The sequence below is a fragment of the Alternaria arborescens genome (genome assembly GCF_004154835.1).
Source record: "Alternaria arborescens strain FERA 675 chromosome Unknown contig_16, whole genome shotgun sequence".
NCBI lineage: Eukaryota > Fungi > Ascomycota > Dothideomycetes > Pleosporales > Pleosporaceae > Alternaria > Alternaria arborescens.
The window spans coordinates 1-26,763 of NW_021167871.1; the positions used below are offsets into that span (position 1 = coordinate 1).

At 52.0% G+C, this 26,763-nt stretch overlaps 11 protein-coding genes across 11 annotated transcripts; 3 read left to right on the forward strand and 8 right to left on the reverse strand.

The window, feature by feature from the left end:
- Nucleotides 1-1,892: 1,892 nt before the first annotated feature.
- Nucleotides 1,893-3,023, reverse strand: AA0111_g7129 (hypothetical protein; the record flags this gene model as incomplete). The annotated part of the gene is made up of 2 exons (XM_028653429.1): nt 1,893-2,776; nt 2,834-3,023. The coding sequence occupies 2 exons, from the start codon at nt 3,021-3,023 to the stop codon at nt 1,893-1,895; spliced, it is 1,074 nt and encodes a 357-aa protein (XP_028505015.1).
- A 724-nt stretch (nt 3,024-3,747) lies between these two features.
- Nucleotides 3,748-5,385, reverse strand: AA0111_g7130 (tRNA threonylcarbamoyladenosine dehydratase 2; the record flags this gene model as incomplete). The annotated part of the gene is made up of 3 exons (XM_028653431.1): nt 3,748-4,973; nt 5,025-5,127; nt 5,203-5,385. The coding sequence occupies 3 exons, from the start codon at nt 5,383-5,385 to the stop codon at nt 3,748-3,750; spliced, it is 1,512 nt and encodes a 503-aa protein (XP_028505182.1).
- A 386-nt stretch (nt 5,386-5,771) lies between these two features.
- Nucleotides 5,772-6,776, forward strand: AA0111_g7131 (Mitochondrial nuclease; the record flags this gene model as incomplete). The annotated part of the gene is made up of 1 exon (XM_028653432.1): nt 5,772-6,776. The coding sequence occupies one exon, from the start codon at nt 5,772-5,774 to the stop codon at nt 6,774-6,776; it is 1,005 nt and encodes a 334-aa protein (XP_028505181.1).
- Nucleotides 6,777-6,957: 181 nt separating this feature from the next.
- Nucleotides 6,958-7,306, reverse strand: AA0111_g7132 (hypothetical protein; the record flags this gene model as incomplete). The annotated part of the gene is made up of 2 exons (XM_028653433.1): nt 6,958-7,137; nt 7,199-7,306. 2 exons carry the CDS (start codon nt 7,304-7,306, stop codon nt 6,958-6,960), a joined length of 288 nt encoding a protein of 95 aa, XP_028505180.1.
- A 393-nt stretch (nt 7,307-7,699) lies between these two features.
- On the forward strand, nt 7,700-8,883 carry AA0111_g7133 (hypothetical protein; the record flags this gene model as incomplete). Its single annotated transcript, XM_028653434.1, has 5 exons — nt 7,700-7,810; nt 7,863-7,886; nt 7,949-8,101; nt 8,152-8,412; nt 8,461-8,883. 5 exons carry the CDS (start codon nt 7,700-7,702, stop codon nt 8,881-8,883), a joined length of 972 nt encoding a protein of 323 aa, XP_028505179.1.
- Nucleotides 8,884-10,597: 1,714 nt separating this feature from the next.
- AA0111_g7134 (hypothetical protein) lies at nt 10,598-11,989 on the reverse strand (the record flags this gene model as incomplete). Its single annotated transcript, XM_028653435.1, has 5 exons — nt 10,598-10,836; nt 10,892-11,157; nt 11,255-11,686; nt 11,747-11,841; nt 11,906-11,989. The coding sequence occupies 5 exons, from the start codon at nt 11,987-11,989 to the stop codon at nt 10,598-10,600; spliced, it is 1,116 nt and encodes a 371-aa protein (XP_028505077.1).
- Nucleotides 11,990-13,576: 1,587 nt separating this feature from the next.
- On the reverse strand, nt 13,577-14,522 carry AA0111_g7135 (hypothetical protein; the record flags this gene model as incomplete). The annotated part of the gene is made up of 2 exons (XM_028653436.1): nt 13,577-13,963; nt 14,010-14,522. 2 exons carry the CDS (start codon nt 14,520-14,522, stop codon nt 13,577-13,579), a joined length of 900 nt encoding a protein of 299 aa, XP_028505178.1.
- A 765-nt stretch (nt 14,523-15,287) lies between these two features.
- Nucleotides 15,288-17,333, reverse strand: AA0111_g7136 (hypothetical protein; the record flags this gene model as incomplete). Its single annotated transcript, XM_028653437.1, has 1 exon — nt 15,288-17,333. One exon carries the CDS (start codon nt 17,331-17,333, stop codon nt 15,288-15,290), a length of 2,046 nt encoding a protein of 681 aa, XP_028505177.1.
- Nucleotides 17,334-17,532: 199 nt separating this feature from the next.
- AA0111_g7137 (hypothetical protein) lies at nt 17,533-18,212 on the forward strand (the record flags this gene model as incomplete). Its single annotated transcript, XM_028653438.1, has 3 exons — nt 17,533-17,661; nt 17,728-18,030; nt 18,087-18,212. The coding sequence occupies 3 exons, from the start codon at nt 17,533-17,535 to the stop codon at nt 18,210-18,212; spliced, it is 558 nt and encodes a 185-aa protein (XP_028505176.1).
- Nucleotides 18,213-18,705: 493 nt separating this feature from the next.
- Nucleotides 18,706-19,461, reverse strand: AA0111_g7138 (Pre-mRNA-splicing factor; the record flags this gene model as incomplete). The annotated part of the gene is made up of 1 exon (XM_028653439.1): nt 18,706-19,461. One exon carries the CDS (start codon nt 19,459-19,461, stop codon nt 18,706-18,708), a length of 756 nt encoding a protein of 251 aa, XP_028505184.1.
- A 1,168-nt stretch (nt 19,462-20,629) lies between these two features.
- On the reverse strand, nt 20,630-26,199 carry AA0111_g7139 (Anucleate primary sterigmata protein A; the record flags this gene model as incomplete). Its single annotated transcript, XM_028653440.1, has 2 exons — nt 20,630-20,874; nt 20,922-26,199. The coding sequence occupies 2 exons, from the start codon at nt 26,197-26,199 to the stop codon at nt 20,630-20,632; spliced, it is 5,523 nt and encodes a 1,840-aa protein (XP_028505183.1).
- Between the last annotated feature and the right edge of the window lie 564 nt (nt 26,200-26,763).

Sequence of the window (26,763 nt, forward strand, 5' to 3'; positions counted from 1 at the left end):
TAACATAGATTATAAGCGAGTTGCGAATCCAAGCGAGTTGCGAGCCCCACCAACCTTCTGCACCTCTCTACACGTAGACATCTACTTCTCAACCACCTATTCCTTCAATGCCTTCAAACGAAGCAGATATCTAGCTTGCTATTGCAGCAATTAGCACATCACAAATACGAGCTGTTAGCCGTGCTGCAGCTACGTATAATGTCGTCGAATCAACACTACGTAACCGACGCGCTGGCAAGCCCGCTCGACGCGATTGCCAGCCCAACTCAAAGAAGCTTACTACGCTAGAAGAGGAAGTAGTTGTGCGTAATATACTTTATCTAGATCAGCGTGGATTTGCGCCTACGTACGCAGCTGTACGTGATATAGCTGATTCGCTGCTCGCGCAGCGCAGCGCAGGTCGCGTTAGCGTCCACTAGCCACGCAACTTTGTTAAGCGTACAGACAGTCTTACGACGTGTTTTAATCGAGCCTACGATAGGCAGAGAGCTCTGTGTGAGGATCCTGTTCTTGTCTAAGGCTAGTTTAAGCTTGTAGAGCAGACGAAGATAAAGTACGGCATCTGCGATAAGGACGTCTATAACTTTAACGAGGCTGGCTTCATGATAGGCAAGATCACGACTTAGCTCGTCGTGACTAGGTTAGAGAGGAGAGGCCGGCTAAAGGCTGTTCAACTAGGCAATCGCGAGTGGGTGCCGGTAATTGCTGCAATTAACGCTGCTGGCTGGACAATCCTACCCTTCCTTATCTTTGCTGGCCAGTATCACCTATCTACCTAGTACGAGGAGGCAGAGATCCCACGCGACTGGGCGATCGCAGTTAGCGACAACAGCTGGACGAACAACGAGCTTAGAGTCGAGTAGCTGAAGCATTTTAATGCTTACACGAAGACTCGCGTTATAGGTGCCTGTCGCCTGCTCGTCCTTAATAGCCATAGGAGCCACCACTCTATTGAGTTTGAAGAGCTCTGCAAGGAGAACGACATCTACACGCTCTGTATGCCGCCTCACTTATCCCACCTACTGCAGCTGCTTGACGTTAGGTGCTTTTCGCTATTAAAGCGCGCTTATAGCCGTGAGATTGAGGCTCTAATCCGCTACCGCATTAACTATATTACTAAGCTTGAATTTCTGCCAGCCTTTAAGGTAGCCTTTGATCGCGCGTTCACGGCAGCTAATATCTGCTCAGCCTTTAGAGGCGCAGGCCTTGTCCCTCTCTAGCCAGACGCTGTCCTGTCAAAGCTAGACGTAAAGCTGCGTACGCCTACTCCAGCTGCTCTGCCAGAGGCTGTCTGGGAGGCTCGTACACCAAGCAACGTACGTGAGCTTGAGGCTCAATTAACGTTAATTCGTGAGCGCGTTAGGAAGCATAAGAGCTCGTTACTAGCTTCTATTCTTGAAGCAATCAACTAGCTTAAGAAAGGAGCAGAGATAATAATGCTCTCAGCTAAGCTAATGCGCGATCGGATTGCTAGCCTTGAGAAGGCTAATGAGGCAGCATCAGAGCGAAAGAAGCGTAAGAAGAAGCGTATACAGAAGCAAGGAGTCTTAACAAAGGGAGCTGGAGAGGATATAATTGCTTAATGTGAGGCTAATCAGCAGATTGCTCGTGAGGAGCGTCAAGGTGGAGAGCAATTAGGCCTCAGCCGCCAGGCTTTAGCGCGCTGTAGCAGGTGCAGAGAGCCTAGGCACAACGCACGTACGTGTAAAAAAGATACTGTATGTACTGCTTAATCTATTGTATTAATATCTATATACTATTTTGTTACGTGGTTAAATTATATGCTTTAAGAGGTGCAGAAGGTTGGTGGGGCTCGCAACTCGCTTGGATTCGCAACTCGCTTATAATCTATGTTATTCGGCGAAGAAGTTATGTTGCTAGGTGTCTTTCCTCTAGTTCTCGAGGACATACCTGTACCTAGCCTTTCCAGCCTCCATATCCACAATCGCAGAGTTAGCGTCCTTCATCGGCCTCTTCTGGATCCATGGCTTAATCTTCTTCTCAGCCGCCAGCTCCAACATCTCCTTAATCTCCCAGGGAGCACCAATTCCAGAGCCTCCAACCTTGAGTCCACTCATCAGGAGGGTAAAGGCGTTGATAGGAGGAAGCTCGCCACCGTCAGGAGCACCAACCTGGATGAAGGTGCCGTGGGTCTTGAGCAGGCTTAGATATCCGTCTAGTGGCATCTTAGCGCTGGAAACTGTGCAGATGATGAGGTCGAGTGTTTGTGCGTTGTGCTTTTGCCAGTCCTTGTCTTCGTCGGTTGAGACGTAGAGGTCAGCGCCTAACTTGAGGACATCGTCGCGCTTCTCGGCCTTGCGGCTAATACCAACGACCTTGTCTGCTCCGAGAGCTTTGGCGAAAAGGACACCGAAGTGACCCAGGCCACCTACACCGACGATTCCGACGGTCTTGCCAGGGCCACAGCCGTATCGCTTCAAGGGAGAGTAGACTGTAATTCCACCACAGAGCATAGGCGCGGCATCAGCACTGTCCAGGCCGTCGGGAATGTTCATGACGAAATGGCCATTTGTGCGGTTGTGTGTGGCGTATCCACCGTAGCTCTTACCCTCGTCGCGTGGGTAGACGGAACCGTATGTGCTTATTGACTCACGATGGCAGTGGTTCTCGATGCCGTTTGAGCAGTCGGGACAGTCGGACTGAAGGCATGAGCGTGCTTGCGCGCCAACACCGACACGGTCGCCCTCCTTGACGTGCTTGACATTCTTGCCGACCTTTACAGCCTTGCCGATAATCTCGTGGCCGACAACGCAGGCTGGCAGCAGTTAGCACGACAAAGCTGTGACAGGAAAGAGAAGAAGAAAAAACGTACGGTATGGTGTTGGTGCCCAGCCACTACTCAGCATGTGCAAGTCTGATCCACAGATACCACAATGAGAGATCTCAATGTCGACATCATCCTCAGTCCACTTCTTGGGCTCGAATTGACCCCACTCCATCGTTCCCTTGACGCTCTCCTTGTCCTTGCCGAGCCATCCTTCGAACTTGGTGTCTGTAGCCATTGTTTTGTTTGTTGTACTTTGTCGTCGTCGTTGTTGTTGTTGTGGTGGTGGCGGTGGTGGTGTGTTGGGTATTTATGTAGGTGTTGATGTTGACCGGAAGTGGCAGAATGGATAGTTTCACCTGCTGTGTTAGTGAACAAACACTTATATACCAGCAAAGGCCGTTAACTCCGTCGATCTCCCAATATGACGTTCATTACAAGCTTCGACCGTCTAGAAGAGCCTCAACGCCATCTGTGCAAATGAACTACGGAACTGAGCTACTTTGGTAGGGCCCGTCCCCACTCCTGTCACTCCCATTGGCTACCATACTCGGGTGGACCATCATAGATGTCTACACGTAGCTTGTACCGTGGCGAGAGTGCCGGTTTTGTCTGTTGGTGCTGTACGTCATTAGCAGAAAAATTATCTACCACGTAGATAGCGGGAGTGAGCTATTCTCCCATTGGTTGCGTGCCTTGCGCTAGTGCAGCGGCCGATGGATATCGGTCACCGCCATAGATTATCGGAAGGACCGACTGATGCAAGTAGCTGACATTGCTGTGGGGGTTGGTCTGGTGATATCGGGGTTAAACGTGGAGAATTGCAACTCATCCGCAATGTCGTGTCCTGTGGGTACGGACGAACGCGGAATGCATGTGGGGTCACCGCAGAGTGCAATTTTGCGGAAGCTGTGCAACAACATGATGAGTGTAGTGAGTATTTTGTTTTCGTGTATCGTACGTTACCTGAAGCGTTGGAACTTCTCTTCCTCTGCCATTCTCTCGTTTACACGCTTAATCGTTTCAGCGTCATAGACTTCCTCCAGGCTCTTTTCACCTTTCAACACTTCCTTTTCATGCTTTGTCACCTCTTCCTTGGTCATAAGGACCAGGTCCTTCATTTGGAGGTTACTGCTCTTTTGACCTGGTGTGCTCTGATCCATAAAGCTCTGGGTAGGCTTGTTCCATCGTGTCAAGGCTAGGCGTGTGGACAATCCACTGATGATGCTTCGGCCATTGAACACTTCTTCTACCAGATAGCCCACATCGTCCTGTGTGATGGGGATCTTGAGGCCCAGTGGATCCTCGCTGAAGACTGCTCGGGCTAGCCGTTCTTCGGCACCTTGCAGAGCACCCAAGATTCCGTCGTACATCTTGTCGCGAGACTTTGACGGCAGGTATTCATGAGGATAACCGGCGATGGAAAGAATGACATGATTCGCGACAGCGAGGCCGAAGATGGCTGGCATGGTACCTAGAACGGGCAAGATTCGTACGCGGAAGTCTGCGAGAACACCCAGCTCCCCAACGTTGCCTTTGGCAAACTCCTCCTCTGAGAGAGGCTGAAGCTCAGCCTTTCCAGGACCGGGCCTCTCGGTAGAGTAGACGACTGGTATGCCATCCTTGACGCCCTTCAAGCGCAACTTCCTTCTTGTGGACTTTGACAACGGGTCGTCTGTGCTTCCGGAGATGTCGCCGATGAAGATCCTTGTAGGATCAGACTTGCAACCTGCACCCATGGAAGATATGACCTTGATGTTGTTCATGTAGCAGTATGCTAGAAGTGCAACCTTACTGTCAATGTTGTCGATGGCATCGATGACGAAATCCGGCTGCTGGCCGTTTAAGGGTGCTAGTTGTGCTGCCGCTGTTTGCTCTCCAAATAGTTCATTGCGACATTCGAAGTGTGTCCATGGAGTAACCTGCTCAAGTCGTTTTCTGAGACAGTGTACCTTGGGCGTTCCAACGTCTGCCAAAGTAGCAACTGCGTGGCGGTTGAGGGAAGACAGAGTAACCTGGTCAAAATCGATAAGCCTTAGTTTCGAGCATCCCGAGCGAGCGAGTGCAGCTGTTGCGTGTGAGCCGACGCCTCCGCACCCGACTACAATTACAAAAGCGCCCCTTAACTTTGCGAGTCCAGGGTCTGTGAGAAACACTCTATTTCTCGCCAGTTGTTCAAGGATGAGATCTAGCACACTAGTCAGGCTTGGCTATCAGGGTTATGGAAGGGAAACAATACCATCGTCATAGTCGCCTTTTCTTGCTCTTGCGGCTAATGCCATACTCCGTTCGTCCTCCTTACTTGGAGCAAAGACATTCGAAGCAGCGCCATATTCGGTCAGCTGGAGTCTGTCAGCAAGTCTCAGGCGGCATTTCAGTGACTACATATGTAGTCGATCAGAAATCTAGGTACTCACTCTGGACGCGCGATGATCGTCACTGAGATCTGGGATCGATGCTTTCAGATCCGCGACCCTCGTCATGCGTCGAGCTTTCTGAAATCCAAGAATGGCGCTTCCAACGACGAGGCCTGAAACGGCAGCAGTCGTGATAAGCTGAGCATTGTGGGACTCGGTGGCTCGCGATATCCAGGAAGGCATGGTGGCGGTGTGGTGGCACGCTTTATGGGACAATGCTCCCAATCTAAACCCACGTAACCATCTATGCACTGCAGAAGAGGAAAGATGAAGAGGAAGGGCCAAAATTTAGGATTTCGCAAAACTGCTAGACTTGATGACTTGTCAGTGATGTCGAATATCCATGCAGGTGCGGTTGTCAGGACTAGCGTGCATCTGGTAAGCGCCAAACCGTCGTGGTGGAAAATGCAGATGACCACGAGCGAGAAGGCGCCAGCGAACCATACGAAGACGTGTAGACGCGTCCGAGACATTCCTCACGCGCCGTAAAGGACGCTGGACCCGTGAGAGTCGTCCGTAGCTCATAAGAGGCCCCGACCCACGTCCCTGAAGCCCCAACTACATCGCCCATGTCTAAACTCACCTTGGGCTTGATTGCTGCTGGTGGCGCAGCCGCAGGAGCAGCAGCGACTGCCGCGCTCTACTCGACCAAGAAGGACAGCCTTCCGCCCACACCGTCCATCACCACCACTACCACGACTGTCACTGGGCCTGGCCGGCCAGCACCTGTACCCTCGGTCCCCGCCATCGCCTCGCCCGCTGCTGCTGCCGCCGCCCGGAGAGCGATAGTAGACCCAAACGGTCTCTTCCAATATGGCTTCCCCGGCCCCGTCAACGATCTCCGTCCTGCTGCTTCTCTCACATCGTCGTACGACCGAAGAACACGGAACCCAGCATGGGTCGCCGAGCACATCACGCCCGAGTCGCTAGCCAACAGCAATGCCGACCGCAAGCACAGCGTCTTCGTCGAAGACATTACAATCCCAGAAATGTTCCGCGCAAAGCTTAAGGACTACTTCCGCTCCGGCTATGACAGAGGACACCAAGTCCCTGCTGCCGATGCCAAGTGGAGTCAAGAAGCCATGGATGACACGTTTGCGCTGAGCAACATGTGCCCACAAGTCGGCGACGGCTTCAACCGCGACTACTGGGCGCATTTCGAAGACTTTTGCCGCAGGCTCACACACTCGTACCCCTCGGTCCGCATCGTGACCGGTCCTCTATACCTGCCCAAGCGCGAAGCCGACGGCAAGTGGCGTGTGTCATACGAAGTCATTGGCAACCCGCCCAATGTCGCTGTACCCACACATTTCTACAAAGTCATCTTCGCCGAAGACGGAAAGCTGGGCGGCAAAGTTGCGCTAGGCGCTTTTGTGCTACCCAATGCCAGGATTGAGAACCACAAGCCATTGACCGACTTTGAGGTGCCTGTTGAGGCGGTGGAGAGGGCGAGCGGACTTGAGTTTGCGACTAAGCTCACACCAGAGAGGAGGAAGAGGCTGTGCCAGGAGGTCAACTGCAGCGTCATTGTGAAGGAGTATGCGCAGCGGCAGAAGACATTCGCTAAGAAATAAGCGTTGCAACCAAGGACTTTACCATATGGCAATATACCAATTTCATCTTGATAAAATCTCTTGTTGCTGGTGGTACAGTGTATAGTACATGCTCATCATATTCGTACATGACTCTTTAGATCATGGATATCTTGCAAAAGGCGCCGCCTCGAATCCTTCCCCTCTGACGTCAAGCAAGCATTTACACGTTCTGCACCGCACCGCCTTGTTCCCGCTGTATCCTGCCGACGTATTGCTTGCTGACTGTGTTCCATGCGCTCATGTACTTTTCCATGCATGCGCTCATGCAGCTCTCCTCGCCTCTCGAGAGGGAGGCACCAGGCTTGGGGATGCAGCGCTCGAAGCAGTGCTCATTGAGTTTCTGTGGGTGCATTAGCATGTTTGCTACTATAATTCAGGTGCAGTAGGTAGCAAAGATGTACCTCGACCAGCATGCGCGCGTTCTGCATAGCAGCTTCCTGCTGTACTTGACGCATGACCGCTGTCTTGGGGTCGCTGGGGGAAGAAGACATGCCGCCGAATGAGTCCATGTTTTCAATCTTGTGTGTTTGTTGTTATGGAGGTGGGTGGGGGTGTGTTATGGCGAGTTCGGCGGTCGTGGGTGGCTGCGTCTTGAAAAGTTGTCGACGTCAAGAGCGGCTCTCTCGCTAGCGTAGTCGCTGCAACCCAAGACCCCTGCATTACACGCGGAGGTGATAGAGTGGCCTTTCCGATCCCCAAGATTCACTCGCAGCACTCCAGCACGTTCAAGTCGCCCGACCCGCGTCACTCTCCTCTTCGACTAGCCCTCACCCCCACGAGGCTTTTATTCTTCTCCCCAGATTACCGAAGCCCAGTCTTCCTACCATTCTTTCTAGCGCACGAGTACTCAATTGGTAGCTTGGGGATAGCTGCTCTTAGACTGCCGAGGATCAAGTGCGACCATGTTGTTCGCAAGGCCATGGACGAGCCTGTGCTTGCTCGCGGGGACTTGGACGGGTGCTTGGGCGCGGCAAGGGGGGCTGAGCGAGGATCCTGACATCAAGGCCATCTCGGTGGGTTGCTGCCCTCGGAGACCATGGGGATTTAATGCTAACGAGCGCATAGCTACGCACACATAGCCTCGAGCCTGTAAGTCGCATATTCTGCGCGAACACACCTGACCACAGAAACAATGTCTGACCCCCATACAGCCATACCTTGATTCGGACATGCAAAGCCGTTGGTGGGATTTTGGCGGAGACACTATTATTCGAACTGATAAGTACATTCGACTGGCTTCGGACAAGCCCTCGCGCGATGGCTGGCTGTTTTCGAGAGTGCCTCTTACGGCTACGAACTGGGAGGTGCGTTACACTCTACAATGTCTAACCTCTAGAGGCTCACGCGCGAGCAGATCACTTTCGAGTTCAAGATCCATGGTCAAGGCAACCTCTACGGCGACGGCTTTGCCATGTGGCTCACCAAGCAGCGCGCGCAGCCAGGAAATGTCTTTGGCCACACAGACAAGTTCGAAGGGCTCGGCCTCTTCTTCGATACCTACAAGAACAACCGTCCCGGTACCGTGTTCCCATACATCATGGCCATGAACGGTGATGGAAACACGCCATACGACAAGGACAACGACGGCAAGGCCAATGAGGTCGCTGGTTGCTCGGTATGTATCAGTCGCATCATCGTGCTTGCTAAATACTGACATGATTAGGCCCGTGGAATTCGCAATGCCCAGATCGCGACCAAAGCCCGTCTCACATACTTCCAAGAACAATTCCTCCGTCTCGAGCTCCAATACAAGTCAGAAGGCGAATGGACTCAATGCTTCGAGATCCCCAACTTCAAGGTCCCACCCGTTGCCTACCTAGGCTTCTCTGCTGAAACTGGTGAACTTTCCGACAACCACGACATCGTCTCCGTCAAATCACAAAACCTCTACAAGAAGAACCCAAGCGCCGGTTCGTCCTCAGGAAGCTCAGGCGCCAAGACTGCTTCGTCCATGACCCGGGAAAAGAGCAGCAGCGGTGGAAGCTGGACCTGGTTCCTTGTCAAGTTTGTGCTGTTCGGCCTGGCCCTGACTGGTGCCTACGTTGGCTTCACCATTTACAGGACGAAGCAAAGAGATCGTTTCTAGGTGAATAGCTCGTACCTGCGGTTCAAGGGCAAGAAGAAGCTTGTTTGGAGAGGTCCACCGATGTTCCAAATGGATGGGTGTGTCGAAGTTGGCGACGAGAACGACTGGACGGCATTGTATAGGGTCGAATGATGGAGTTCAGCTGGGGAAAAGATGGCCTTGGAAGGCCACGCACATTGTTTTTAGTTCACCTAGCGCTTTCGCTGCTATACACCTAACATATATCAAACCGAAAACACTTCAGCATGATTTGATCAAGACCAGAATAATGTCTCCGCAAACGTTAACAGATCATTGCATAGGATTTTGCAAAGGCTGCCGATAACGCGGAGTTGGGTTGAGGGTTGTTCTGGCATCCGATTTAGGGGCTTGGCTACATGGAGTATGAAAGCGGCCTTGATGTCGAATGCTCTGTTTATCAAAGAAAGAAGAAAACAAGCTACAAAGACATTGCTCCATAATCGGAAGCATCGTCGACTCTATGCGCATCTAAGTGATGAAGATTCCCGTGCCCATGTTGGCGTATGAACATGTATATCGGGATGTACATCTTCCTCAAGATCACAAAAGGCAAGGTGAGAAGCTTCAACAGCGACGCATGACGGTATATAAACGATTCGGATGTGCAGACCGCTTTTATGGGGCTATGGGGACGCCAAGACTTAGCTTCCCAATCAAGTAGGTTCGAATTTGGGTGTAGATGACTGGAAAGTGCCGGCCCAGCTTACGTTATTAGCTTACCACTAGCGTGGCCCGTGATTGCGCGCTGCATCTTCGAGACTGCGCGTCGGCAACTTTCTCTCGTCACCCACAACCCGGGCAGCGAGTGCGTACACCCCGATCGCTGCCAGCTAGCTTGAATCGCTCAGGCTACCCTTGCGCAAGAAGCAAAACGATCAGGCAATAGCTAACGTCCTATAGATCCCAGTGAACGACAAACCTTCGTCACAAGGCGATGCTAGGGACTAATCATCCCCAGCGTCTCACTGCATGACAAACAAGAACGGAAAGCAGAGGGAGTGCGCCATCATACTAGATGCAGCCACAACGCCCAGTCTATCATTGCACAGCGATAGCCACGGGCGATTTCGCAAAGCTACTGGGTTCACCTTCACGAGACTACAGCCCCAACCTTTCCCACCGCGCACTGAGGAAGAAGTAAAAGAGTTGAAGCGCCGTGCTGCCTCGCCTAACAAGCTTGGAGGACGATGTTCGCTTGTGACGTCTAACTATGTAGTTTTCAATCCGAGCGCCTTTGCCCTTTATGGCATCGCTGGTTGTGGGGATGCGTGGTCTTTGTTGTTGGGTGTCTGTGGGTCTGAGTGCTGGTGCTTGTGTTAGGTGGGTCGTTTTCTTTACAAAGTCCTGTTTTACAGACGGGCGCGAAAGAGGTCCAGTGATGATGTCCCTGTGGGGGCATTAAAGCCAAAGTCGAGTTGAGGAGCCCGATCGTTGCCTGTTGAGAGGTCGAGAGACAGATTAACGGGGAATGGACGAGGTTCCTTCTGAGGACAGCAGGAGAGCTAATCTGAGGACCATCAATATACTGCATATTGCTTTCGAAATATCCACACTTGTTCTGTGCACAAGCTGACCTACGTCAAGATCTCGCATGCAACTTTGTATATTGTAAACCATCCATGGACGTATCTCGAAGATTATGGTACTTGTCTCATGACAACCTCTCCCACATCGATGCCTAAACCAACACATATTACTCATAGACGTAGCAGAACGGTCCTGCAACCGTACTGACCAAGTCCTTGATCTTGTACACCTTGCCATCGACATTCAACACTTCCAAATCCACGTTATCCTCCAGACTCTGTGCCCTCCCACCACCCATCATCGAAGTACCACCCGCTATGACCTGTTGCCTGTTTGCAAAGTCTTGACTCTGCCAAATAGACCATACACGGTCTACCATGGAGTGGTGGAGGTAAAAATATGGGTCTACCACAGAGCATCAATTAGCAATGACACGCAAAGAGTAAAGGACTATACGCACCACCAGGTGATGTATAAAAGTCACTACCAGGATCACCAGCAACAGTGAAGTGTCCCGCACCGTGAGGGCCATTCGCAGCTTGCATGGTATCCTGGAACGATGCAATGGTTTTGCTGTTGTTGATCAAACCAACGATCTTGTCCGTTGTCGCGTAAAGCTGCGTAAGGTAATTGCTGATATCGCGCTTGATACAGCGGGGGTTGTATCCATATCCGTCTGATCGTGGATTCCGTGGAGGCGCCGGACTATCGATTGCTGCGACCGGTCTAGTCAAAGTTAGCCCAAGCACGCAAACAATACTGACAAAACTAGTGCAGCATGTGCGACCGCGCCAAATAGGAAGATGAAGAAGATGAATCATACCCAAGATTAACCATCATTCCCTTGAATGGCCCACTGGCAATACACCCACCCCCATTTCCAGCTGGCTTCAATCCACTACTACTATGCTGTACCTTCTCTCCTTGACCGCTCATACTCGTCTCACTCCCATCGAAGATTGGACTCGTCTCTGGACTGGCTGCCCAGCGTCCCCAGTCCCAGTACGGCTGCGTGCCATTGTATCCACACTCGACTCTCAACGCGTTCTCATATGCGAATGTATAGTATCTATGCCAGGATAAGAAGTTGCCCGTGCCGTGGATAGACAGTGTATTTTTCATGTGGATAGCTACAAAGTCATCGAAACGCGTTTTGGCGCCGGTGTATTGAGTGGGCGAGAGTTTGGAAGGCGCTTTGGTTATGCACTGGACAGCAGCGATGTAGGCGCGTTTTTCTGAAGCAGTGATGTCGCCCCTGGTATATAGGTATCAAAATCACTATGTATGGCAGGGGTGAGATCGTTGTGAGACATACCATTCTCGGCGTACTCGGAGTTTATCTTTGGTACATGAGGTTGATTTGGCAATGGCGGCGTCGATGGCTGCGCGGCCTTTGGTCTGGAGATCATTCTGTAGAGGTAAAGACACGAAGTCAGTGTATGCCTCACATGCATTTCGTACAGTCATGACTTACCACTGCGTCCGCAGCGCAGAGAACGTGGAGTAGCGAGAGGGAGGCGAAGAGCGCATATAGCGCCCTAAGGTTGAAGCCTGCCATCTACGACAGGACGGCAGCGATCACTGACTTGTGTTTTGAGCACTGAAGAGGAGGCTCAACTTATAGACAAAATCCTGGGCTACAAACGCCAAGGTGCAGACGACATGCTACTCGGGTCTTTCCAGCCGTGATTTACAAGGTAGGATGCATGCCAGAAGCGAATGGATTACTGTTAGATGAGGCTTTAATTAAGTTGCTGAGAGCTTCGAGGTGTGAAACTCTTGCATGCTGGGAGATGAAGGAATGCGTGGTCGGAGTCGGCAGATGCATGTCAGACGCAGAAGCTCATGTGTCAAGACCTGCAACGGGTGTGGATTCTAGGGTAAGAGATATTGCGTCGCTGTGTTCGGCCATAGTATTAGCATCTTGAACATAAGCAAGGCGTCTTGCATAAAGGTCATTTGAGTTTGACTACGGATATATCAAGCAAACGTAATTGAGATTGGAGCATATCTCAAAAAAAAGATGTCATTCTTTTCAAGGCTGGAGTGAAAATCTGAAGAGAGTAAACTAACTCAGTTACGTGAGCAGATCGACAAATTTGACATGGTAGTTGATCCACCGACCGTGCCGCTCTATTGCCAAGACGGCGTGGACGAAGGATGCCGTCTAGACGAGACATCTGTTACGAGCCAAGAATGAGGCTAATATGGACGACCATAAAGTTTGGTGGTAGTTTTGCACATCCTACGCATTGTTCAAGCACTTACAGGGTCCGAAGATGTCTGTCTTCCTTGCAATGAATGGCGGACGGCATTCCATCGATCTGCGTGCAGTTACTGTGTGCCATTTTCTGCTGTGTTGGCTGTTTTCGCTCCTCAATGTACTAAGCAATGATTTGGTGACACCCAAAGGACTCAAAAGTAGAGCGGAGATGCCCGTTAAGCGATGTCGTAGGATCATCTCAGAATGCCCTTGCACAGCATGCCCTATGGATCTGCAAGTACATGCAAGAAAGATGCAAGGCGCTGGCGGTTTGTTGAGATGAAAGCGTAGTCATTTAGCCGGAAACAAGTCCCTCTTGTCGGAGCTTTCCAACCGATTGGACAGAACACTATAAGATGCAGTGAACACGAGGTCCATATTTGACGGGGTCTGACTTTGAGGATCTCCTCAATCTCAGTCATCGGAATCGGAGGTACTTTGTTTGGTTGCCTCGACGTGGGTATGATTTGTTCACCGTATGGAAACTCCCCCTTGCAAGACACCCTTGTCGCCTTCCCGCTGATACCTTTCCAAAAACAGTTGTCTAGACGACTTCTAGATCGCGAGGTGTATGGACGTCTGAACTGCCTTGTAGCAAGGTCCTTTAGAGCCAAGACCCAAAGCACCTGCTGATGCGGCGCTTCCTTTGTCAATCAAGCATCCTCCAAGACTTATTGGTCACTTGGAGACTACAAAGCTTCCCGCGTGGTCGTCGGCGATGGATGTCGGTAGTAAGTGCCACACCTTCGATAAGGCGTACCAAGGATATGGTTCGGCGTATAAGCTCCGATGGTTACTGATAAATATCGCTTTCCTATACTATTTGAAGTAGCTTACAGTCCTTCCTTTATGTCTGGTCCTCTGCTCTTTCTCTAGGTGTCTTCATCTCTGCACCGTGTGACCAGGTAGCTCGGCTGGGCGCTCATTCATCGGCGCTTCTGACACAACATTGTTGTATGGCATCTCGTACGTTGTTGTGGTATCGTGATTCAGCTCGTACTTGTTTAGTGGTGGAGACTGAGCATGTGCCATGCTCTCGTGGGGCAGCTCTTGCGGCGGGCTTGTGTACTGTCCTCTCTTTCGTTTCCGCCAAAGGAAAAGGCCGAGTACGATGAGTGCTATGAGCGCAGCACCGCCAACTCCCACTCCAATACCTGCTTTTGCGCCAGTAGAAAGGCCTGAAGAGGTATTCTCGTTCGCTTTGGCCGTGGCCGAAGATGAAGAAGGTCCTGAGGTAGCAGTTTGAGTACCGGTCACATCACCTACTAACTGGTGATATGTTAGATTGTACAAGGTATACCCAGATATATCTTACGTTAACGCTTGAATACCGCTCATCATCGATGACTGCTATTTCCGAAAAATTCCATTTTTGCCCTTTCTGTGGCGCTGTAATGTTCGAGCTCATTACGATATGACCCAAATTTGGTGTAAGGGTAAGATGATAATCGGTCTTGTTTGCCAGGTTGGTCAGATACCACGTCCCGTCGCCCCATGAGGCGATAGTCCAGTACGCACTCGCGTCGGCGATATCACCTCGAGCCATGTATACGAACGATTTGCCCTTCTGTTGCTCGTCATCGGAGTATTTTGCGGACAGGTAACTGTTTGGACCAGATCCTTGTGAACGCAGCGTCCAAACGGTTGAGTTGAATTTGCGCAGCTGCCATCGCTGCTCGGTGTCTGTGTCGTTTCTTGTCTTGATGAATACTGCGCCCCTCGATCCATCCCCGTTATAGAGTGCTGTGCCTACCATCGACTGTGTGTGGCTCGGGTCTATGAACATTGAATACCACAGGTTTGGATCGATATCTGGTTCTTGAGCCATCGCGAGAGTATTGTGGGTCTATAATCGTAACGAGGGTAGTCGCGAGTCTTGTAAACAGAAGGCAGGTGTGCACACAACAGTGTCTTGTGCGATCAGGGGCACATCAGAACTACGGACGAGATGGCTACTTGAGTAGATCTCATTCAGCCTTTAATCGCCCCCCCACCACGGGCGCAGCCTAGCGTGAGACCTAGGACGAGCTGGTAGAGATGGCGGATGTTAGTGCCAATTAGGGAGTGGGATGAGGAGCAGATCTATAATCGTAAGCGCCGTGCAACAGGTTGCGCAGTGTCTGGAAAAGCATGTTGCAGTAGCTTGCTTTGTAAAGTCTGGCGTGTAGCTTTGGTAAAGTCGATAACGACAATGCTGCATTGGTCAATCGTGGTGCGCTAGTACAGATGGCCTGGTCTTGCTGTCATGCTGACAACGTTTGTACAATGTTGGTTGGATATAACCAGGCATCTAACGTATCCAGGGTCATCCAAGCTAGGAGGCCGCCTCTTTACGCCACGATCAACAGAATAAGCCTCAAGCTGCGAACGAGGCGCACGCTGTGATGTTTCAATCGTTGTCACAAATTTCTCTACAATCAGGAGCAAAAACGCATTTGGATGTAACGATTGTCGAAGTGGTAGAGATGCCAAATCTATACAAGGCGCGTAGAGAAGGGGACGCGGACAAAAGGTTAAAATATCAAAAGGCGGAAAGCAAGTCGTAGCCGAACGATCAAATTTGCTATTCACACATCCAACATAAACAATCCATTTATTTACTAGCCTCCAGAACATTCCTCTCCACACCACTGACCGCCTCCCTTACACTTGGCGCGAAATGCTTCCTCAGAATCTCTCCTTCCCAAATAGTCCCCGCGAAAGGATTGCTGCCCTCAATCTCAGGTTTCAGCGCGTCAAACACTCCGTCGCCTCGCCTCTCCTCTGTATTCCACAGAGGTGCTACCTTCTTGCCGTGCGTCTTGGTCACGCGGTTCAATAGACCAAGCATAGCGGTACAAGATTTCTCAGGGAGATGCATGGAAATGGACATGAGTTGTTTTGCAAAAGCAGCTACTCGGAGGGGCGGAACGGCGCGAATTGATGTAGCGGGTAGGAGGACAGAGGATAGAGAGCGGATGAGTAGGACGATGGTGGTTTGCACGTTGATTTTTGCGGTATCAGCATGAGATTCTTCGGCGTTAGGTTCGGGTAGGTGGAGGGACTTGGAACTGAGCTCGATATCTGGGTTCAACGCAACGGGGTGTAGTGTGCGGTAGAGATGGGTGATGAAGTAGCTGAGGTCCAATTTTAGGGCTGATGCTGTTTTTGCTCCATCTTGGCCTTCAAGGAGTGCAAAGGCAGTGATGACGCAGAGGAGGGATTCGCGGGTGAGGTTGCGCTCGGGTGCTTCGTTGTCGTCTTCTTCATCTGATGCGTCCTCATCTTCTTCGACTGAGGCAGCAGCTGTAAGTTCGGCCGTCGCAATGATGTCTCGCAAAGCTTCCAGGATATCTCCGAAGAAATCTTGGTTAATCAGATGGGCGTATCGTGCCAGACCTTCCAACACAGCACCCATCAGTTTCGGCGAGCGAGCTTTCAGGATTCGGAAGTATGCCACAAACACCATCTTCAGCGTCTCGGCCTGCATCCTGTCACGCTCCTCGTGACTGACAGCTGCGTCAGCCTCCTTGAACTCTTTCTCGATGGCCTTTTTCTCTTTCAGCTCCTTTCGTAACCTCTTCGTCCTGAATTCGCGCTTCTGCTTCTGCTTCTTGCCGTTGACAGTGGGGTCCTCCGCCTTGTCAACGGAATGATATGAAGCCTTCTGCGCAAACTCGGACAGCAGTCGCAGATGCAAGAACGTGTTCAGCACACTTTCGTCGAAGTGGTAATTCCGACTCTTCATCATCTTGGTCAACATTGTAACAGCTTCCAGCGCAGCATTGCCGTCTTCGTCGTTCTCAAAGAGTGTTTCCATGGCCTCTCTGCATCGCACAAAGTCCGCATCTACCCTCCTCGTGCTAAGCTTGCCAACAAGAATCTTTATAAGCTCGCTGCGGAAGTTGAAGTGTGGTACGGAATTCAACAGATTGCATGCGCAGCTAACAGCAACCGATGCAAGACTCGCCATGTGCTGCTTGTCCGACCCACTATTCTTTGCCAGTCTCGCCAAATACTTGACATGTGCTTCGTAGCTCGATACCAGCTTCTGTTCGAATTGCCGTAGCTTCTTGACTTCCTTGGAGATCTTCTCCTGCATTTTTTCTTCCGATAGCGGCCGTATTCTGTACCCAGGGATGACATCCTTGAAGATGGAGACCTGTGTTGCCAATGCCAACTTCCTAACGTTGAAGTTCTCTGATTCGGCCAGTGCTTGTAGTGTCTTCAGCGCTCCGATATGCTCTTCAGGATCTTCGTTGATCAGACTCGCTATGCGCGCTAGTTCTTCCTTGGCCTCGAGTATCATTTGTCGCGCTGGTATCTTCGGCTTCTGTTCCTCTACCTCTTCTACATCCGAGGCCTCAGCCGCTTCATCCTCGCTCCCAGACCCGAGAAAGCTGTCCGACTCTTCCTCTTTGATATCCTGCACATTGGGCGGCGCTGCTACCCATCCTTCTGTCGTCCTGACGGGCAGTTTCTTGTTCTCTTTCTGCTTCTTCAGTTTGCGCGGTCGCGTTTCGTAGTCTTGTTCGAGATCCCATTTCGCAGCATTCTTCAGAAACTTGGCCTTGTGATCTTCGCTCGCACCATTCGCACGCTCGCCGTCTTCGGGTGGTGAAAGCCTTCTTCGCTTCGCGACCGGTACGCTTCTCGACATATTGGAAAATACTCGTGGGACGATATGGGCGACAAGGATCGGTGTTGGTTGAATGCTTGACAGGATTTCTGAAATTTTGGCGGAGGCCGCGGCGGAGACTAGCCGCATCCGCTCCACATTTTTTTGGCAGCAGATCTCGACTTTGCGAACTTGCGCCCAGCTTCAACCCCAACTCTGAACTTCTTCACACGCATACACAATGAGGCCCCTCACAGAGCCAGAGACCAAGACTCTCTTCGAGAAGCTTGCGACGTACTGTGGAAAAGGCATATCCAACCTCATCGCCGACCCCACGGGCGGTAACGATCGCAATGTCTTCCGCGTCCAGGTACGAACTGCTTCCAATTCGTCAAGCCTCTCCCATCACCATGCATATGCTAACCGTTAAATCAAGGGCTCACGTGTCTACTATGTCCGCGAATCTCTCGCCAACTTTGCCACGTCTGTCGCACGCGACAACCTACTCTCCCTTGGAATCTGCCTGGGTAAATTCACCAAGACAGGCAAATTCCGTCTGCACATCACAGCGCTGAGCGTAATTGCCCCGCACGCGCGATACAAGGTGTGGGTTAAGCAGAACGGTGAGATGCCGTTCTTGTACGGCGGCAACGTGCTCAAGGCGCATGTGGGACGGTGGAGTGAGGACTGCCCTGAGCACCAAGGTGTTGTTGTGCTGAGTATGAATGACACGCCACTGGTAAGTTGCAGCCATGGGGACGGGGGTGGAGAGCTAGGCTAACATATGTTTTGTAGGGTTTCGGTGTGAGTGCACGATCGACGGCCGAGGCGAGGAAGCTGGACCCTACAGGTATTGTCACGTTCAGGCAAGCGGATATTGGGGAGTACCTGAGAGAGGAAGATACATTGTTCACGACTTGAGCGATGGGAGGCTTGTGCGACAACAATCCTGCTCTTCAAAAAGAGCTTGTTCCTTCTAACGAAGAGAATCAAAGAGCAAAGTCAGCGTGGATCGCCTACGCATTTGCTTCAGTATCGCGCGCTTCCAGTGAGCAAAAAGAAGAGAGGCGTAACGGGGCTGCATACTGTAAAGAAGACTCTAGACGAACGAACGAATGAGATACCCAACTACCTTCACTGTCATGTCGCGTTTGGTGTTAGAGCTTGCAAGATGAAGTAGTCATTCCAATAGCATAAAAGCATGATACGACTAAAGTGTTATTATGAATTGCTTCTAATGTCTTCCCGACTCGGACGTGCTCTTGCTTGTCCTGTTGATTCTGATGTACATTTAATCTTTTTGTAGCCGGTTGCTCGGCAAGGGTATCAATCTTTGATCCTGAAGTCGCAGTCTGTTGATGAACAGTTTACCGCCAAACTCCGCAAGGCAAACCTATCAAGCGCCATCACGCACTCAACCGAGCTTCTCAAGGAGCTTCCTCCTTCTGCGCTCTACCAGCTCGTTGTTCACCTCCTCGAGTGTTGGGACGCGCCATCGTATGCCGTCACCCGCATCTCCAGGCAATTCCATCCACTCCTTGTGCGTCTTGCTTGGCTTATCGTCCATGTCATCGCCGAGCACCATGAAATTGTCCCAAGCCTCTCTCTCTTTGGCTTTTTCGTATGCTAGCAACGTCCCATCCTCTTCGTCTAGGTTGTAGCCGTAGTAGCCCGCATCCACCTTCTGCCTCAGCTCGCTCCTCTTTTCGCGCCCCTTATCCATGTCGTCTTCCGGCCTGCTCTGCCTCTCGAATAGCTCTTTAACTCCCGGCAGATCCTTCGCTCGTCCAAAGTATCTATACCCCTTTCCGCCTCCTGGCACCTCCCGCCCTTCCTCATCCAGCACTCGTCCGCCTCGCATATAATTTGGCCCACCCAAGCCTCTTATCTGACTCTCCCACATGTGCTTCTCTCTCATGAGTTTGTTGATCTCATCGTTGAGGTCGCGGATCTGGTAGTCTGAAAGCGCTTCGTCCTGAATCTTTGTAACTTTGCGGGAAATCTCCTTTAGCACTTGGCCGCGCCATTTCTCACACACGGGAATCGAGTTGACCGAGGTTATGAGCTTGGGGCGGCGAGTGCGCGAGATGTCGATGATTCCAGCTTCGGCGGCCTGCGCAGCGCGAAAGCGGAAGAGCATCGAGTGCGCCTTTTCGGAATTACGCGCCATGACTGCGGTTCTGACTCGATACTACGTTCCGAGTGTTCAAGGGTCGCAGCGGCGACAATTTTGCTTTGGAGCGGCGCTGATCTTGGGTCGGGAGCTATATGGCGTGCTTCGTCGCGCTCTGGCCTTGCGGTGGTGATTTGTATTATGCGCTGGTTGCGAAAGTCTATTAAAGGTATACAGAAAGCTGCCCGCAGTTGCAGAAGTGAAGGTTCGACGGGAAACGGGATGCGCGATGGGTGGTTGATGTTGTTGTCGAGGAAAGATTCAAAATGACAGGCGCGTTGGCTGGAGCGAAAGTTTGGTGTTTCGACGCACGCGGCAGATCTTGGCATTATTGGGCCAGCAAGGAACGCCTTTCTGCGTGCATGAACCTCATGCGAGCATATCCACTTCGATCCGCCATGCTATTTGACAGACACATTTCTGCCATCCTACCTTCATCTCGCTTTGGCAGGCCTGTTGTGAAAGTCGTAATATCTCCATAGAACGATAAGCAAGTGCAGCATCTATGAATAGAATACTCACTCTGACTTGCTTCTTCCTTCGTGCTCGCCTGTTTTACATACAGGCTGTCTTTCTTTGCACGAAGAAATTATATGCATGGTCAGGGAAACGCGATTTGCAATTTCGATCTTTCTTGATTCATCTTCTATCAATCTGACTACAAGCCGTCAACACTATCTTCTAAACCCAAGTAAAAACATTATGTGACGCCACCATGCTAGGGATACGACTGAAACGATAATGCATGGTCCAAGTGAAAGAAGAAAGGACAAACGAGTTACAGACGGTAGAAAAAATACTTCTAGTAGAATGGAGAGAAGCCGGGAACTAGTCCGTAAAGGAAGCGTCAGGTCGTGTCAGTGTACAGCTCCAACGTACTGTGCAAATTGTACAGAAAATGCATCACCGTCGAACGCCATGCACAAAGCCCCTTGAACCTGAAATCGAGTTTGAGTTTCTGCTTCATCTGGATCCAAACCGAGATGTAACGTCCAAAAGCCGAGAGATGGATTGATAGATACATAGGAAAATGGGAACGGTTCCCATACGAAACAACTAATGCTAAAGGAAAAGAGACTGTCAGTCAGATCAAGTGACTAGTGAGGTGCCGCTTAGAACGAACACAAGTGATAATATAGGAAAGAGTGTAGGCGTGAGGCGAAGATTATGCACCAGCTCCATAGTTTGCTGCTTCCATCTCAGTCTGGTGGCGCATCTGCTCATTGCGCATCTCAGTTCGCGACTCAGTCCGTGATTCAGTCCGTGATTCTGTGCGAGACTCTGTGCGAGACTCTGTTCGGGATTGTGCGCGCGAACTTATGGAACCAAAGAGCGAAGGCCTGGAAGCTTGAGAATTGACTTGTCGACCTTTGACTGAATGTTGGTGAAGGTGTCCAACGTCGTGTTTGCCTAAGACATGTTAGCTCTTGTACATTGTTGCGATCAAAGAATCTTACCATCGCAGCATGCTCGGACATTAGGCATGAAATCCTGGTCGCGCTCTACGTGTTCATGGATGTCCCGACTAAGCTCCATATTCGAGACGCTAGGCTCTTCGTACATGGCAGACTCTGTAGCGCTGGTCCTGCTGTTTCGCCGGCTCGTAAACGATCCTCGCAGAGCAGAGACGCTGGGTCGGAGCATGCTGTTGATACGGCTCGAAACAGATCCATGCACCAGTGGCTCGGTTGATGTTGCACGATGTGGTGTAACGTGCGACTGTCGAATCGTAGGTACTTGGCCATAATCGCGAGACGACGTCCTCCTGGTTGCATATGACGCCGTGGAGCCTCTTGAGCGCCCTGTTTGCCGAGAGGAGCTGCGGTATCCACCATTGAATTCGTCCTGGATCTCATCTTCGGTGGCTGCCTTGTGCTCCTGATCAGACTTTGCAGGCGACTTCTGCTGTTCACTCTCGTCGACCCGTTGGCATAGATAGTTCAACGCGTTGTACCATGTCTCGTGCCTTTGACCTGTTGTAGCAGTAAACTTCATGGATCGACCAGGCGTGATGACGAGCAAGCTCTTCTGGTGAAGTCCGGGAGGTAGAGGGTTAGGGTCATCAACTTCTTGAACAGATTCGATAGCAACGCTTTTAGCCTTTAACGTCGTTTTGTCAGCACTCTGAGGATCTCGGTCGCTCCAGTACAGCGTCCTGGTATAAGGATGGATCCAGAAGAAGCGGCGATGGCGGTTCTCAGACATGCCTTCACGCCCGGTCTTGCGGGTGTACTTCCACAAGTACTCGCCGATCATGGTCTGAGTGATAGCCTGTATCATGCGCGGATCTGTCGCGCCAGGCGGCAGTCCATTTGCAGCAAAAGACGGGCCGCCTGGGATGTTGAAGCGCTGGTCAATCTCCGAGGTGAACGACGACAGTGAGGACCTCCGGCTAAGAGGCGAAGAAGCTCCGCTGCGCTGCGATTGTCGGCGTACGCGTGGTGTGGTTCCGCCTGTCCTGGGGGTGAGAGTGTTGCTGTTCGTCTTGATAGTAGGCGTATGCGGTCGCTTTTTGTAGGCAGATGCTGGCATTGTAGGCGGTCCCATTGCGCCCGGAGAGATTGGTTTGAGAGTCGCTGCGGCGATGACTTCCTTATGATCCGAAGGCAGTGGTGGCGGTGTTGCAGCGCGAGAGCGCATACTTCCAGAGCTACCAGGACGCTTGGGTGTTCGGCTTGGCTCATTTGCGTACTTTTTACCAGGCGACTCAGGTGGAGACAGTGACTTTTCTAGCCCGGACGTGGTGATCAAACTACTCCATCGCTGACTCCGGGCGAGCAGTAGCTTGTCGATTTGCTGGGCAGACACCATTGTCTGAGTGCCTCCGTCTGTCATTGGCGTTCGGGGCGTTTCCCTAACAACATTGGCATTCACAGGCGCAAGAGGCATACGACCATCCGTGCTGTCAACTCGTGGGGTGCTCATCTCTGATGTGACATCCTTATCCGAGGGTAGTGTAGCGTCAAAATAACCAACCTTTGGTGTAGATACTTGCTTGTTCTCCATTGCTTCTGTCTGAGAAGAAGCACTGGTAGTTACAGCAGGCGCGACGGCCCGATGAGCAGTAACAGGTCTTGACGGTGTCAATGGTTCAGTGCCCTGTGTAGCAACAGGAGACAATGTCATGGTGGGAGCTGAAACACGATTCGCTGTGGATGGACGACTTGTCGGAGTTGGCAGAAATGCCGGAAGCGTCGGCGACTCAGGCTGAGTATCCTGGACAGTTCGCACATCGGAAATGTTGTGTACAGAAGCCGAAGGAGCAGGGGGTGTGACCGGTTCGGTCTGAAGTCCGCTAAGGACAGACAATTGTAGAGGTGCCTGCTTTGGCTGTACGGGTTCAATAGCTTGAGACGAGACCCCGGAAAAGTTGGCAGGAGACGACTTCTCTGGTACGACTGGCTCAGTTGACCGTGAAGACAGCCCGGAGAACGAGAACGGTGCTCCTCTCATAGGCTCCACAGGATGGGATGTCTGGAAGGACAGCGACGAGAGCTGTGGCGGGTCTGCTTTAGGGATTTCCACTGGGTTGGTAGAACGAGCAGAGAAACTTGACAGTTCCAACTGTGGTTGCCGCAGTGCAGCAGGCTCGGTAGCCTGTGCGGAAAGTTGAGAAAACTGCTGCTTGCTGGGTCTCGGCGCCAGCGGTTCTGTTGATTGAACGGACGTTACAGAGAACGCGGATGGGACCGCACGAGGTAGATCCTTAGGCTCAGTCGTGTGAGACGACAAAGAAGACATCTGCAGCAATGTCGGTTTGTAGGGTACATCCCTAGGCTCAGTCGCGTGAGCAGACAAGCTTGACATCTGGAGTGGTGCAGGCTGTTTGCTGTGATGAGAGTCATGTGCAGTAGATGCTGGAACGATATCGGAGATTGACCTCGACTCCGACGCCGAGGTAGATTCGTCGTGCTGTGTAGGCTCTGTCGCCTGCGCATAGATAGCAGACGTGAAAAGGCCTGCTGGAGCCAGTAGCTTGGGGGCCGGAGCTTCCCGGGGTTCCGTAGTCTGCTGAGAGATAGACGACACGTCCAGAGAAGGAGCAATGACCTTCTCCACCGCTGGTACAATAGGGTCAGTACCTTGGGATGACACGGTGGATACCCCCAGAGAAGGAGGAGCAACATGTCGAGGCTCGGTGGTATTGGCAGACACCGACGACATCTTTAGAGGAGCGATAGGTACAGCACGTGGCGTTGTATCTTGTGCGTTCAGCGAAGAAATTGCGAACAACGGAGCTGAAGGAACTCTCGGCTCGGTTCCTTGACTTGAGAAAGATGATACAGCCAGTTGGGGTATCTTAGGGAGTTGAGGGCTGGTAGCATGGCCAGAAAGGGTAGAGAGCCCAAGCGTTGGCGGGAGCACATGCTTAGGTTCGGTGTCTTGCGAGGAGACCAAGGAGACTTTGAGATCTTGACGGGGTAGAGCTTGCGGGCTCGTATCTTGCGAATGCAGGGCAGAGACTCGCAATGTAGGCAAGGGAACGGCTTGCGGTTGAGTGTTCTGGCTTGAAATGGAAGATATGGAGATGGGTTCAGGAACATCTGCTTCTGTCATCGTGCCCGAATCCACCATAGTCGGCTTGGGTGCATCCGACTGAAGAAGGGACCTTCCAAGAACGGCCTTCCTTAGAGGATCTGGCGTGGCATGGCTGGAATACACGACACTGGATCGACTTGGCGAACCCTCCACAGAACTGGCATCGTCGTCGTCTCCACTCAGATCGTTCAACTCTGCTAACAGACTCTTGCCTTGGGCTGGAGTGTTCTCGTTGCTGCTGCTAACATAGCCGGCAGGAGAGTCTCTTGAAGCGGGTGGCGTACCTGCGAAGAAATCCAAACCTCTTGGCGTCGATCTCCGCGAACTGCTGTCCCGAGCCTTCAACCTGAAGCGAGAACTCTGGTGGTGAAGAGGAGTCCTGAAGTCTGAATCATATTCGTCGCCAGAGGCGGAGGCTGTACTTCGGTAGGAATTGATGCGACCACCTTGTGAGATGGATGGTCGACTCCGTCGCGCACTAGACTTGGCAGGTCCTGCTTCAGTCTCAGTCAGCTGATCGCTGCTATCTCCGTCAAGGGTCTCAGCTCCGGTTTGGAACGCGTCAGATTCAGTCGCCATGCCATCACGTTCGTTGGCAGTCTCGAAAGCAGCATCCGATGTTTCGTTAGCAGTGTCAGCGCTTTCGTATGCGCTCGTCTCTGCGGCGGAACTGAAGCCGCTTGGGAAGGACCCTGGTACAGAGTTCAAGTGTTGTGGTGGCCTACTTGGGGTCTCAGGTACAATGTCTTGTTCTTCCCATTCGTCGTCTTCCACAATCTCTTGTGAGACGTTACGCAATGCTCCAAGACGATCAGCTCGCGGAGGTGGTTTCATGGAGGCAGCTTTGTCACTCTTCCGTCGCCTGGTTGCACTACCAGGTCCAGCCAGAGCGCGCTGAGCGTCAACCTCATCACGGGCATCCTGAAGCATACGTTTCAGCTCGATCTTTTCGGTCTTTTCACGGTGGATGTTGTTCTTGAGTTGCTGGATCATACGGTGGGCGTGCTGGAGCGAGTGTTTGAGTGTTTCCGATTCGAGCATACCATGGCGTGGTGTGGCCTTGCTTGGAGAAGGTTCAGGTGAATGTTCTGGGGTACGAGATTGGAATCTCACACCACGATCATCGTCAGACGACCCCTCAGATCGACCACGATGTTCTGATCTTGCGCGGTAAGCAATAGCTTGAGCTAGCTCCTGGTTCTTGGACGTGAGCTCTTCGACCTTGCGTTGCATTGCACCTTTCTCCGTCTCTGTCATGGCTGCAACTCGCCGCAAACTAGAAAGCTCAGTCTCATGCTGCTTGGTTTTGTTGATGTGATCGTCATTGAGTTTCGTGTACATCTGTTTCAGATCTTCCAACTCCTTCTCCAAGGTTGATCTCTCAGTACGTGCTAGGTCCAGAGCATGGTTGAGACTTCGCTCCTTGTCTGCCGCTGACTTGAATTGTGTCTCCGACTCACGGACCTGTGTCTCAAGGTTCCAGTTGACATCTTTGAGCCGCGATTCGCTTTCGTCGAGTGTCCGTAAACGTTGCGACAAGCCTTCGACCTCAATTTCGAGCTGCGATCGATCCAGATCAGCCGCCTTGAGGGCTTCATCCTTCTCAAGGAGAACGGCCTGGAGGTCCTTCAACTGAGAAAGCAAAGACGTAGAGATTTCTGTAGCCAGCGCGATGTCATTGATGCGACTAGGCTGTTGGTTCCTCTGCTTTCGCGAAGGAACGCTCACTTTGGTCGGTGACTGGATCGCTTCGCTAGAGTAGATGGAGCCGCCAGTGGGATCAGTCTCGCCACTGGGGACGCGAGACTTGGGGAGAAAGGCGCGAGCCGTTTCCCGACCAACCTCGTTGAACTCCTTCTCTAGCTCAGCCAGCCTCTGGCGCAGCTCTGGGCCGATATCACTGTCTTGTTGTTGCTGATCAACCTCCTTCAGTTTGTCCTCTAGCTCCTTCCTCTGCTGGACAAGCGCGCTGCCCAGATGCGACGTCTCCTGTAGTCTGCGCGTTGTCTCTGCCAAGTGTGCCTCGAGGGCGCGTTTGGCCTGCTGGGGCGATCCATTAAGATAGAGAGAGAACTGGGAGTTGTCGAAGGCAGAGTATCGCTGCCGGTGGGCGTCGTGCGGCGCCGCGAGGAAGGGGTCGGAGCCATTGTGGTGCTCCACCGAGAGCGCGCCCGGTGGAGGATTTGCTGTAGCCATTAGTAGTCCCTAGGGTCGTTTCTTATTGTGTCATCTCCTGGACGAGATTCCCCACTTGCACGTCGCTGTGCCTCGGAAATGGCGGTAGGAGATGGGCGGAGTTGGCGAAAGGCAGGATTAAGGAGCGGGAAAGGTGCGCGGATTAGAGCGGCAGGTGGTGGCGGCGTGTCGGGGGAGTATTAGGGACAGGAGCGAGTAAAGGGTACACTCCGTCGGGCGGTGGGCGGAATGGAATAAGGGTTTGGATGAGAAGGACGCGTGGGAAAGCGACTGGGGACACGGCAGCGGCTGCTGGCACTCGGTCGCGTTTCCGTCACACTAGGGAAAAGAAGCAAAGGCGCATCACCAGGCTGAGCCTCGGGATGGCGAAGAAGGAAAAAGAAGGGAATGCCGAACGGGCTGGAGGGGCTACAGAGGCGACAGAGGAGGGATGACAGCAGCGCGGATGATGTTGTGCAGAAGAGCGAAATGAAGCGCACCGTGCGCGGCTTTTGACGCTTTCACGCTTTCGCCATCGACCCAGCGCGCACACCCATCACGCATCCACAACATCAACAAAGCTAC